General features: G+C 43.2%; 1 protein-coding gene across 1 annotated transcript in view; it reads right to left on the bottom strand.

Annotated features, from left to right (window-relative positions):
• Positions 1-2,083: 2,083 nt before the first annotated feature.
• NSG2 (neuronal vesicle trafficking associated 2) overlaps positions 2,084-11,665 on the bottom strand; it is a 35,631-nt gene continuing 26,049 nt past the window's right edge. The window contains exons 4-5 of the mRNA XM_048960840.1: positions 5,350-5,460; positions 2,084-3,798 (exon numbers count right to left, since the gene is read on the bottom strand). Of these exons, the coding sequence (XP_048816797.1) occupies positions 3,607-3,798; positions 5,350-5,460 (303 nt within the window). The 3' untranslated portion in view covers positions 2,084-3,606. The remainder of the gene's footprint in view (positions 3,799-5,349; positions 5,461-11,665) is intronic.

The raw sequence follows: 11,665 nt of genomic DNA, 5'->3' as shown, positions 1-11,665 counted from the left end.
ATCTCTTTAGTGATTCCTTATTTTTCCATGTGTTCTGCCAGTAACACCGTGGGATGGCTGCCTGCTCAGGATGCCCTTGCCCCTTTAGGTGAGCTCATTCACGTGCTGATACTTTTCATTCATCCCTTCCTACAACTTCAGATAGGACAAACAGTCCCAGAATCCACTTCTTATCTCAGATATGAAATCAACTCTTCCAGTCCCAGTGACTCAAATACATATTTTGGTGGAGAAGTCAATATTTATCCATCAAAAACAGGAGTTTCCCATGTGCCAGAAACAGCCAACATCAGGAAACAACTATAGAGAAGACTCTATAGGATGTTTTGAGAAGCTGAGCCCACTGCAGCTATCTAATATAATGGAGAGGCTTGCCCAAAGGGACTCCTGGCACAGACTGAGTAAGTCACAGATGAAGAAGCAGGAGAGGACTTGGTCACCACACACACGTTGGAGAAACACAGGGAAGGCTCACTTTAGTCAGCTTCATGAAGAGCTGAGATGGAGATTCTAACCAGGCCATAACCTGCAAAAACACGACTCAGCAGAGCCAGTCAGGAGCTGCAGACTTCACAAACAGGTAACAGCCAGGATGAGATTGCACTGTCACAGATATGCTACCATAATCACCTCTGAAAACATATGATCGGCTTTGAAGGAGGCTTTTAAAAACTGAAATTAGATACACTGCAACTTCAATATAGCCTATCTCTGTTACTGAGTTTAAAATATGTTGTTGTTATTGGAAGCTCTACAGCAGCTTGTACAAGAACCATAATAACAACATTTGCAGTAATGGAACTTTCAGCTGGAGTTGGGTTTTTTGCTTTCTTTTGCTCTCCCATGAGTCTTCCCTGGGTCTGTTTTTTTTTTTCCTCCACTCTGCTCCATATAGATTTTGATCTTTCCTTTATTAAATAGAAATAGCTATCCCCACTGACTCACTTATCTAATAATAACTAGACCCTTTCAATTCAAATGAGTTATTAAAGTAAATATATGGTTAGGGTATTACTGGGAGAGTGGCAATAGAAATACCATGGTCAAATTATCCTATGACTCAATTCTGCAAAGCGTGCTGAAGCCATTTAATACATTTCACAAGTACTCAGTAGTGACCTCTAACACCAGAGTGGTTTCTCTCCTACAGTAGCTCTATTTCACAACTCTGAATACACTTTTTTTTGGTGTTTTTTTTTTTTTAAAGGTTTTTATAAATCATTCTTCAGCCTTTGGGAACGAGCCAATTTAATGCCAGAGTATCATTCCATTTCAAAGGCTTGAAGGATTTGAGGAAACACAATCTGCTTTCTGAACAATGTGAGATGAATAAGTTGTGGTTTCATTAGAAACTAAGCTGTAGAGTTTACATTCAGAGCTCAACTTTTCCAAAGTTCAGCAGCAGCTCTTGGCTTGTCAGCAGTATTCCCCTGCAGTGCTCTTCTTGCAGCAGCTCTCCTTCTTAAGCTTGCTGTAGCAGGAGAGCTCACTTGCCCCAGGAGCAGATGGTAAGGGACACATTGCTGCCAGCCAAAGTTTCTAGCAGTCATTGGCCTTAAAACAGCAGGGGAAAGGAATTCCCTCTGTAAAGTCAAGAATCACCAATCAAAAGCATTAGCCCTTATTTTTAGCTGTTTTTCCACCATGTTTGAGAGGATGCTGGAGAAAAGAATGATGTCTCAAGCCTCGATTCCATCCCAGATCCATCCTGATTCTGAGGCTATCAGAACCCACCTGGCTCTTTTCTCAAGGTCACAGGATAGGTCTGAGATGTGCCCTGCTCCATAAGGACCTGAGGAAAACTGATTTTGTAACCGCTGCATTTCTTTTCCACCACATCTGCTGCACTGCAGCAAGTGCTGACATCCTGATAGGAATAGCACATAATAGCACATGATGATGCAGGCTAAAGAGAGGTACTTTTGCCTAGTTTCCATGTCAAAACATTTGGGAAAAGAAAAACAGGACTCTAATAGAGTAATGGGTTCAGCCTCATTCTGCAGCTCCAGACCTGCACCCATCACCATCCCCACCACCACCTCCCAACATGTCACCAAAGAAACCTGCCCAAGCCACAGAGACACTCAGTCACATCTAGCTTTATTTTAATCCCGTCAGAAAAGTTCAAGAATTACACCAAAAAATACTTCAGTCTCTGCTACCTACTGACAAAAAATACACCACAAAATTATAAACTGTTCAGTGGTTTGCTGGAGTTTGGATTTTTGGTGGAGGGAGTGGTTTGTACATTTTGAGTGAGAAATGAATTTACAGATGGAAGGAGAAGGGAGGATAGGAAATCAGACAATGACATTTGGCACTACATTTTTAGCTACACTATACAGTTATTTATCATGATGCCTGTTAGGACTGAGGAGTTCTGCCCTGATTTACACCCTCTAGTGTCTATGTATGCGAAATGGAGGACAAAACTGCCCAATGCAGGGAAGAAGGGGTCAGTTCCTAATTTCCATCCCAGTCTAGCCACAAATCTGAAAAAAGCAGCCTTAGTACGACATAAACCTTGCACTTGCTCCTGCTGCTCAGCATCTCCTGCCAAGCAGCATAACCTCACAATAATGAGCCAAATGGTGGCTCTGAATAACAGAATCCCTTCTTTTAAAGTCCCACCACTCTGTTTTAACTGCCATTTGTGGGGAGAAGATGTTTTACACCAGCTGGTATTGGTCTAAGCTTGGGGTCTGGTCTGGGTATACAAGCAGAGATCCAAAGGGACCCTTCTACTCTGAGAGCATGCTATGGCCAACCCCCTCCCACATCACTTACTAAAGGTCGCTCAGGAAATCCATGCCAGAAGTAGGTAAAGCCCTGATCTTCTGACTGCCACCAGCTCTGTGCTCACAAATACACTCCTGCTTTCACTACAGCAGTTCTTATCCTGCTCCACATCCACACACCAGCCAGGACTTCAGAGCCCAGTTGAGATCACCGGAGCAGTGACAGCTCTTTAGGAATGCCTGGATCTTCCCGGATTTGCATAAGCCCCTGTTCAGGTGTGTGTGCATGTGCTTTTACACCTGTGCATGTTTGAGGGAGGAGGGGATATTTGCATCTCTCAGCAAATGCACACTGATACTGGATTTAGTTTGATACCAGTTATCCCCCCTTTGGCAAGCTAAACAACACTGCAATATCCTTCTGACAGGTTCTCTCTACCCTGCCTCTTAAAAGGGTTTCAGCTATTCTTCAACTGCATGTTAAGTCTGAGTCACAGCTTTCCAGCAATGGTAATGTTTTGTAGGATTCCCTTTGCTGCTTTTATCCTCTCTGGCTGTTTATCTAATTTGCTTTTTTTGTTTTTTAATTTCTTTTTCTAACAAATAGTTAAGCAATGATTTAAAAATATTTTTACATCGTAAGGTACAGTCAACATCAAACATGCCTTTGTACAAGAGCTCGACTCGGTTACAAATCAACGAGAACAATGCACAAAAAGAAATATCCATTAAGATGACTCCCGCACTTGGGTCTTATTTATTCCCATCGTGCTGCTAGCACAGCACCCACTCTCAATTAGAGCAATGCAGTATAGACACGGTGCTGTCCCCCCCACCCTCCCACTTCGCCCATCACCACTCATTAATTTTAATGACCTTCTGTTTTGGCAGCCTTGGCTTCATGGTTTACTGACCCTGAGGACAGCCAGGGCGATACAGCCCGGGAACTGGTCTGCTTGGCCATGCTGTAGTGGCTGATGACGGTGTAGAACCTGCCCCGGGAGTTGGAATCCTGTGCGGAGTAGTAGGCATCCAGGGAGGCCGGGATGCACCGCTTATGCTAGAAAGGAGGAGAAAGCAAGAGAAGTAAAGAAGGGTCCCATCAGCCTCAGGCTCTCCTTTTAAAAATCTCGTTGTTAGGTGCTTGCGTAGATGAAGTTTGACTCATATGCTGCAGTGAGAGCATCTGCTGCACAACCCCTACTGCCTTTCAGCAGCCATGTGGGAATGCACAAAGTTTAGACTCAGCAGCAGCCTTTCAAGCCTGTTGCTACTGGCAACCCCGACTGTAGGCAGATCTCGTGGCTGGGTTGGAAATGGGGCTGTAAAATGAAGATTTGAGGGGTTCGGTGTGTTACTGGCACATACAAGGACTGACGTCCCTGCCAGGAGTCCTACATGGTACATGGGGCAGCTTCTGTCCTGATGCAGAGAGATCTCCATAGAGTGAAGTTTAGAATTAATCCTCAGCCAGGCAGAGGACAGACAGAGGCAGAGTAAGCTGCAGATGTGCAGCTCTGTTGCTATGCCTTGTCCCTGACCTGCAGGATAACCACTTTGGAAGGATGGTAGGAAGCATGGCCCAACTGCCCAGCCCTTGTCAGAGTTTCTTGGCTGTGCAGACACTGCCAGTGTGTCTCCTCTACACTACTTGGGTGCTAAGAACTGCACAGACAAATCAATTCACTTTGCAACAGCTGTAAAAGAGCAATGAAACAGTAAAAATACCAGACAGGATGGCATTCACAAAGTAGGACCAGTGATATAAAAGGCCCCAGGTATTATTATTATTATTAAATGATGAGACAACCCAGCTCCCATATCAATGTGATTAGCAGAAATCTGCGTTCAAAGCCTTTAATCTTTTCAGAAGTTTGGGTTTGGATCTGATTCTGAAATTCACATCTGAAGTCCTAAATTCACTTTTATACAACCTAAGAGAATGATTCACAATAGCTACTGTACAAATAAGCTTACTCTATTTTCCAGCTCACAGACCATTCTTAGTGTGGTCAAGCCTCCTGTGTGTTTATGAGTTCATTTGTAGCAAAGAGTGAGCGACCTATTTTGCAATTATTATTATTACTATTTTTAATCTCAACAGAGCAAGCAAATAGTTCTGTGTATTTGACATAAAACTGAACGGCAGAAAGTTTTCAGCAACTAGGTTGCATGCTTTTGTTCTTGATAGATGCTCAAAAGCACAATAAATGAGCACAATGGGCAAATTTGGATTTCTTCCAGAAAGGAGTGCCAGCACTCTGGGAGCTTGCCTTGCATTAAAATGTATGCTAGTAAACCTTGGTCCCTTCAATGTGTGGGAAGCAAACATGGGATATTCCAGCTGCAATAAATCTATTCACAAATAGGAGGGATTGTTCCTGAACATCTGTCTGTAGTGTTCACCAAAGCTAATCCCAACAATTACAGTGTAACAGTAGCTGATGGAAGCAGATGCAACCCCACATTTCCCATAACACTTTTCCCATTTCAACACATTCTTGCCAAATGTTCTGTTTGGTCTGGTCAAAAAAGCAGAACAGACTGTAACCGTGTAGTCATTTAGAGTCTATCATTATCTCAGGCAATTCATCCGGCTGAAGTTTCTTACCTTATAAACAAATCCATCTGGGCAACTGTGGTCATAAGTAAAGGCTTTGTATACCACAAGAAACACTATGCAGGCAAGGAATGCAAGAGCCAGACTTATGAGAATAGTGACCTACAAAAGAAGGATAATGTTACTCTACATATGTTAAAATGGCATGTGAGCAACCTCATAATTAAAAGACTTATAGTAACATCCATCCTAACAGACTGCAGTCTTCACTTCACTGTGCAGTACTTAACTAAGCATGGTAATTGAATGAAGGCTAGATCCAATAGCCCTGAATTATCACATCATTTCCATTCCCCCCACTCCCCTACCCCCAAGACTTTCAGGAGTGCACATTCCTGTGTTTAACCCCTTGTAGTGCTTTTGGCCTTCTTGGACCCTCTGCGTTCCCAGGATCTCATCACCTCCTGGCCCAGCAGGACTCCCAGTCAGCCAGAGGCTCCACATTCAGAGCCTCATCTGCGCAGGTAAGCTGCCTCACAGCCATGGCAAGATATCATTTTTCTGATAGCAGAGGTAGGTCAGCAGGTAGGAAGAATGAAGCTTTAGGAGCACGTTCCTTTGTGTCTTCTGCTGCAAGGTGAAGTTACTCCTTGAGTAGCTTGCAGAAGGTGGGAAGAAATCCTCTATCAAAGGCATAAAAAGAGAACAGCCAACCACTGACAAAAGCCAGCATGTATACCCACAGCATGCCCATGAGCAGGGAGGCAGGAGGTTTACTCTCCCCATTCAGATGCCTGGATTGAAGCCCTGACCCTTGGTTTTAGCTGAGCTAAAACCTGTGTCCTTCCTACAGGCTGAGCAAGAGCCTCAAATACACATTGTTCAAATGCACTGAGGTTCAAGTTGATAATCACTTCATCAGGGTGCATGCATATGGGTGTACGTCTGGAACACCTTGGGAAAACACCACTCCCTTGTCCCTTTGCCTGAAGCTTTCTTCGTCCTAACTGGTAGTTCAGCAAATGCCCTGCAAAAGCCTCTGGACTTCTACTACTTGTATTACAGTAATTCATCCTGTTGAGACTGCTGTCTCATGCCAATCCAGATTGGCATGAAAAAAATCATAATCCCTGGAGCTTCAGTGTTACCACACAAACTAGGGCTCATAATCAAATAAAGACACTTATTGAGATGATGGGGGTGGGAACAGCAGTAAAGGATCATTTGGAACTGTTGCATAGCCAGGGCAGGGAGTTGGAGCTGGGCACCACCAGAATTTGGCAGGATGTTTGCCTACATGAGGAAGGTGCTGCAATTTCCTGTGCTCTGTGAGCCTATCGGAGCTTGCACTGAGGATGATCCTACAACAAAAGGTTGAGGTTAGGCATGAGTTTACAAGAGGGATGAGGATTTCTGAGGCTTTTTCCTACTTGCAGACTCAATCTGCTTGCTTCTGGCTCCAACTTTTCCACCAGGAGCAGAGCTCAAGACTGCAAACTCTCCCTAATTGCAACAAAACTGAACCACTAAGGGAACAGCAATGGCAGGAAAAGGCACAGACTGTGTGCTTACCCTGCAGACATGTTCCCACCAAACCAGGCATGTGCTTATCCTTACTGAAAGAACAGATATCCAAAATATGCCCTCTCCCCAATAATAGGGCTGCATTTACCTGTACGAAAGGCAGCAATTGTCATTTACTGTCCTAGCAAGGAAGAGCCACATTTTTTCATTTCTATCTAATTATTCAGTAATTCTAATTATGTTGGTTCACCAACCCTTCTGCTGTTCCAGTTACATCATTTTTATGTTCTTCTACAGGTGTCTAAGGAAATTCAATAGCATTTACAGGCAGAAGCTGTTCCTTAACTATATGTAGGAGATTGGTCATAGTACAGAGCGGAAAATCAGAGTTAATTCCCACAGTATAGTGACCAAGCTTGTAAAGAATAGCAGCTAACAAATAACACACTGGATACATCTCAGAATTTGTCAATATATTATTACTTGTATATCAATAACATAATATATCAATACATGCATGCTAACTGCTTAATATTGACTCACTCTGAATTTTGCTCCAATTCCCCCCTTTAGTCACTGCAGTAGCTGTCATTCTGCAAACCTGTAAGATACGCAATCCCTGCACAGACTCAGAGGGATCACTGTCATTGCTTTGCTGTGCAGAAGAGACATCCCACACTCATAGATCCTGCAGAGGATTGCAATGCCTGGTGAGATGCATTTCTAAGCACATAAGGCATTGGGACATTTTCTCAGAGAAGCTAAAGCAGCCTTGGCGAATTCTAGATGATCCAGAGCTACAAGTTTGGTGGCTTTTTTAAGGCAAAAAGTAAGAGTGAAGTTATGTCTGTATGTACTATGCCAAATCTGACCCATCATATCCTGTTCAAATCCCAGGAAAAAGAGAGGTATGGAGACCATGTCTAGCAGAAGTGATTTGTAAATTCATTGTTAAATCAGAATATTTTAGAATAAAAGTGCAAAAAGGTAAGATGACTGGGTAAGATTGGAGCTAATAGGATTTTCTAGTGGTGAACAGTTCACTGAAGCCCTGACTCTACTTTTAGAAAAACTGCTCATATTAAGCCATCCTCCTTAGGGCTTAATCTGCTGCAAAATGGGTTAATTAAGCAAAAGGCAGGAGCACAGGGGCACAGGGAGAAGAACTTACTGCTGGGTCTCATCAGAGAACATGTGTAAAAGTCTTGGTGTGCTGGAGAAATAGCTGGTAAAAGAGAAGAACAGCTGTATGAATTTCACCAGTTACCAAGAAAATATGTCCTCCACTTCCTCTCCAGCAAAACACATCTGACTGTGAGTTTGAATAGACTTCCTGGATTAAGCATGCCTACACTCTCTACTCTTTCCAACAGAAGATCTGCAGAAAAGAACCCTCTCTAAAAAGACCCTGATCTTGCAGATCGATGTGAAAGAGCATGTCTCCCCATAGAACAAATGTCCACCAATTCTTTCTCATCTAAAAAAAGAACAGTAAATCCAGTAACTCCTCTCATAACACTGTATGTAGTAATGTACATATGAAGGCAGTAAGGCAAAATATAGCATCTTGGTCTACCAAAGCCAGTGTTTAGAGGCTAGTCTTGGCAACGGGCTCAGTAACTAAGAAATGCTCAGTTCTCCATAATTGCAACATACAGTGAATGAAGAAATCTTGCATTGGTTAACCTGGAGGAACAAACTTAGGATCAGGTTAAAGGAAGTAACAAAGTTCACTGAAATTATGCTAAATACCACCCATGAATACACAGAGCGTAACTCTGAGAAAGCATCTCTTGTTCTGAGAAATAAGATGCTCATTCTCTAGCTTTGTTTAGCAAATGGAAGGGCTAGCTAAAGATCAGCACATCACTAAGAGTAAGAAATCAGACAAAGATGGCAGGAGAACCACATGGGTGAGTAAGTAGCTCATGGAAAAACTCAAACAGAAGAAAATCTACAGAGTGTGGAAAAGGGTGCTGGCAACTTGGGAGAAATAGAGGAAGATTGTCAGGGCATGCAAAGATGCAACAAAGAAGGCCTACTTCAAATCAAGTCCTTCGGGGATCCTTCAGGGCTGACTGCAGCTAAAGGAGATGCTGTGAAAGGGAAACATTCCCTGAGCTGTTGGTTGTCTCTCCCATCCAGAACAGCTCCATGCCTTCCTTTCCCAAGAGCTGTTGACAAAGTTGTTTTGAAAACTTCTCCCTCTAAGCTAGATAAAATGGCCAAGTTCTTCTTTTGGCCTTCAAAACCACAAAGAACTGAGCTGTCTGGAGTTAGAATGAATGTCTCTTTCTAAATCCCCTGTGCACACACAGCCTACGGAAATGACCATTAGTAATGTGATTTGACTGGTTCCTTTCCTCTTGCCTGCCCACTGAGCCCCTAAAATAATAAATTCCCATCTGCTCTGGCGCTCTGCTCCAGCAAAGTGCTGACACCCAATTCATTACCTCCCAGGAGCAGGTCCCTTCCGCTGAGCTTTCTTCTCCCTCCTGGGTGTAATTGAGCCCATTTTCACCTCCCTCCTGCCATTTCATGCACTTGCAAAATTACAGCGTGACACAATATTACACATGATGATGCATAGTGTAAAATTGTTCTGGGATGAAATGTCGCGTCCGATGTTAAAGCCCAGGGGAAAAGGAAGGAAAAATACATTCCCAGATATTTTGCCAAGTCAGAGCTAAGATCCACCTCTATTCCAGAAAATACAAAGCTTAATTAGCATTCAAACATCAAAGAATCATAGAGCTGCAATACCTAATAAACCTCCCTTTTTTTCTTTTTCTTTTTTTTTTTTAATGAATAACATGAACCTTGGCGGTCTCTGAGCAATATAAACACTCACAGAGGGGAAATAAAATTTAGTGAGCAGATAAAACCTAGAAGTGCTACAAGCATGAATCTGTCATGTATGACTGCTTGAGTGGGTAGCTGGAGGGGGATACTTGCCCACCCGTTCCCCAAAGTCATATATAGCCCCCAAAGGTTCCCCTAAGAGGGGAGTGTGTCTGCTGGAACAAAGCAGAGATAGCATCACTACCACACCAAAAGTCTCCCCATCCACCATAAAACATGGAAAAGGGTTTGATCTGAGCCCCCTGACATCACTGGAAGACGTCAAGCTCCCACCAACATGAGCGCGTTGGCTCAGCTCCTCCCCCCTTTCCCATAGAAGCACACGTTGCATTTTCACAACAGCACAGACAAAAATAACTAATATTCTCATCAAGCAACATGAGATGCCACTAAGTTTTTTCGTATCATGCATTCAGGTATCCTTCCTGCTGTTCTCATTTTGCAAAGACAGTGTGCACCCATTGCTCCCCATGGTAGTCAGCAACACCTGGGAGCAGTGAGTCACTCCAAAACTCAAGCCCTAAGGCTCTGACTTGCACATGAGGGTTTGAATGCAATGTTGATGACCTGCTGAGCTACAGAGCCCTGGGCTGTTCCTTACTGCAGCACAGATCAGGGATGTACTCTGGTGCCTCAGTCCTGTGAAAGCTAAATTCTCTGGAAGTACCTGGGGAAAACATAGAAGAAAGCAGAGAAAGACAGATCCCGAGCTACGGCTGATGGGAACACTACCACATACTGCAGATATTCTGAAGGAATATTTTTCAGGCAGTGCAGGTGGGGGAAGGGTCTGTCAGCAGATGGCAGCTCCCTCAAATTTATGTACTGTTTGAATTGAGTTGACAAATATTTTTTTTTCCCAGTGGGGATTGGATGCAGACTGCTCTCTATTAGTATTCAGCATCCAACCTGTGCTGGTTGAGTTGAGGGCTTTGTAGGGTTGGGTTTTTTTCCACTTATACAACGTATTACTTACATTACCAGCTGGAGAAATATAACTTAGTCATGGCTCTGGTGGTGGGGCTTGTCATTCCACCTTTATATATTGTTCACCTTGTGAGAACTCGGCATAAGAATGGTTAAAAATAAAAATAAAAATAAAAAATTGGGCAGGGAGAGAACAGAACACGAGCACTCAATTTTAAGCCATCTCACCATGAACATGATGTCTTACAAAACTGTGAAGCAATAACTATTGGAAAAAGGACATTTGCGTTTTTTTTTTTTCCTAACCCAAATAACAACTGTTCAATGAAATGAATCATAATTAATGTAACAAATTTGCTCTGTACAATACGGTCAGCAGAGATCTCAGTAAAATTCCAGAAAGATTAGACATTCATATGGAGATTCTCCATGTAGCTTAAACTAGGGCTTAGTAAAACTAAAGGGGCAGCTCCCTCTTTCCCCTCTGAGCTCTCATGTTTAATAAATTGAATGAGTCCTTCAGATTCAGACCTACAAATGTCTAAATCTGCTCTAGTTTCCTACAGGACACTAAAATCAGCAGCAATTTGGCACTGTCTGTAGGCCCAGGTGTCTCCAGAGGAGTAAGAAGTTGTCCATTCTGGGCTTCCATAAATTCCTTTGACAACTCAGCTCACCAGGTACAACACTACAGTGCTAAAGCTCAGTCCCAGCACAGCTGATACTCAGGCAGCACTCTTGTCATCTGCTGTCTGAAATTTCTTTTGAAGACCACTGTGCTGCTGTTTCTTTGAGAGGAAAACAGCTACAGGGAGACCAGCCTTGGAGAAACTCAGCAAGCTCCTCCTGCTCAACCTCCTGCTCTTTGTGGACCAGGCACAAGTCCTGGGAGCCACAGCTGGCAGAAATTCTGTCAAGATCATTTTCGTAGACGAGCTACATAAGAGCTATGCTTGGATAGGCAACAGGGTTCTTTCCATGTTTTATGCTAATGCCATTCGACCTGGAAATGTATCAACCCATTGACAACCTCGTTAACAATCTATAACAAAAA

The sequence above is a fragment of the Lagopus muta genome, chromosome 14, assembly GCF_023343835.1.
Source record: "Lagopus muta isolate bLagMut1 chromosome 14, bLagMut1 primary, whole genome shotgun sequence".
NCBI classification, from domain to species: domain Eukaryota; kingdom Metazoa; phylum Chordata; class Aves; order Galliformes; family Phasianidae; genus Lagopus; species Lagopus muta.
The sequence above is the reverse complement of the archived record's forward strand: the minus strand, read 5'-3'. Positions and strand labels throughout refer to the sequence as shown.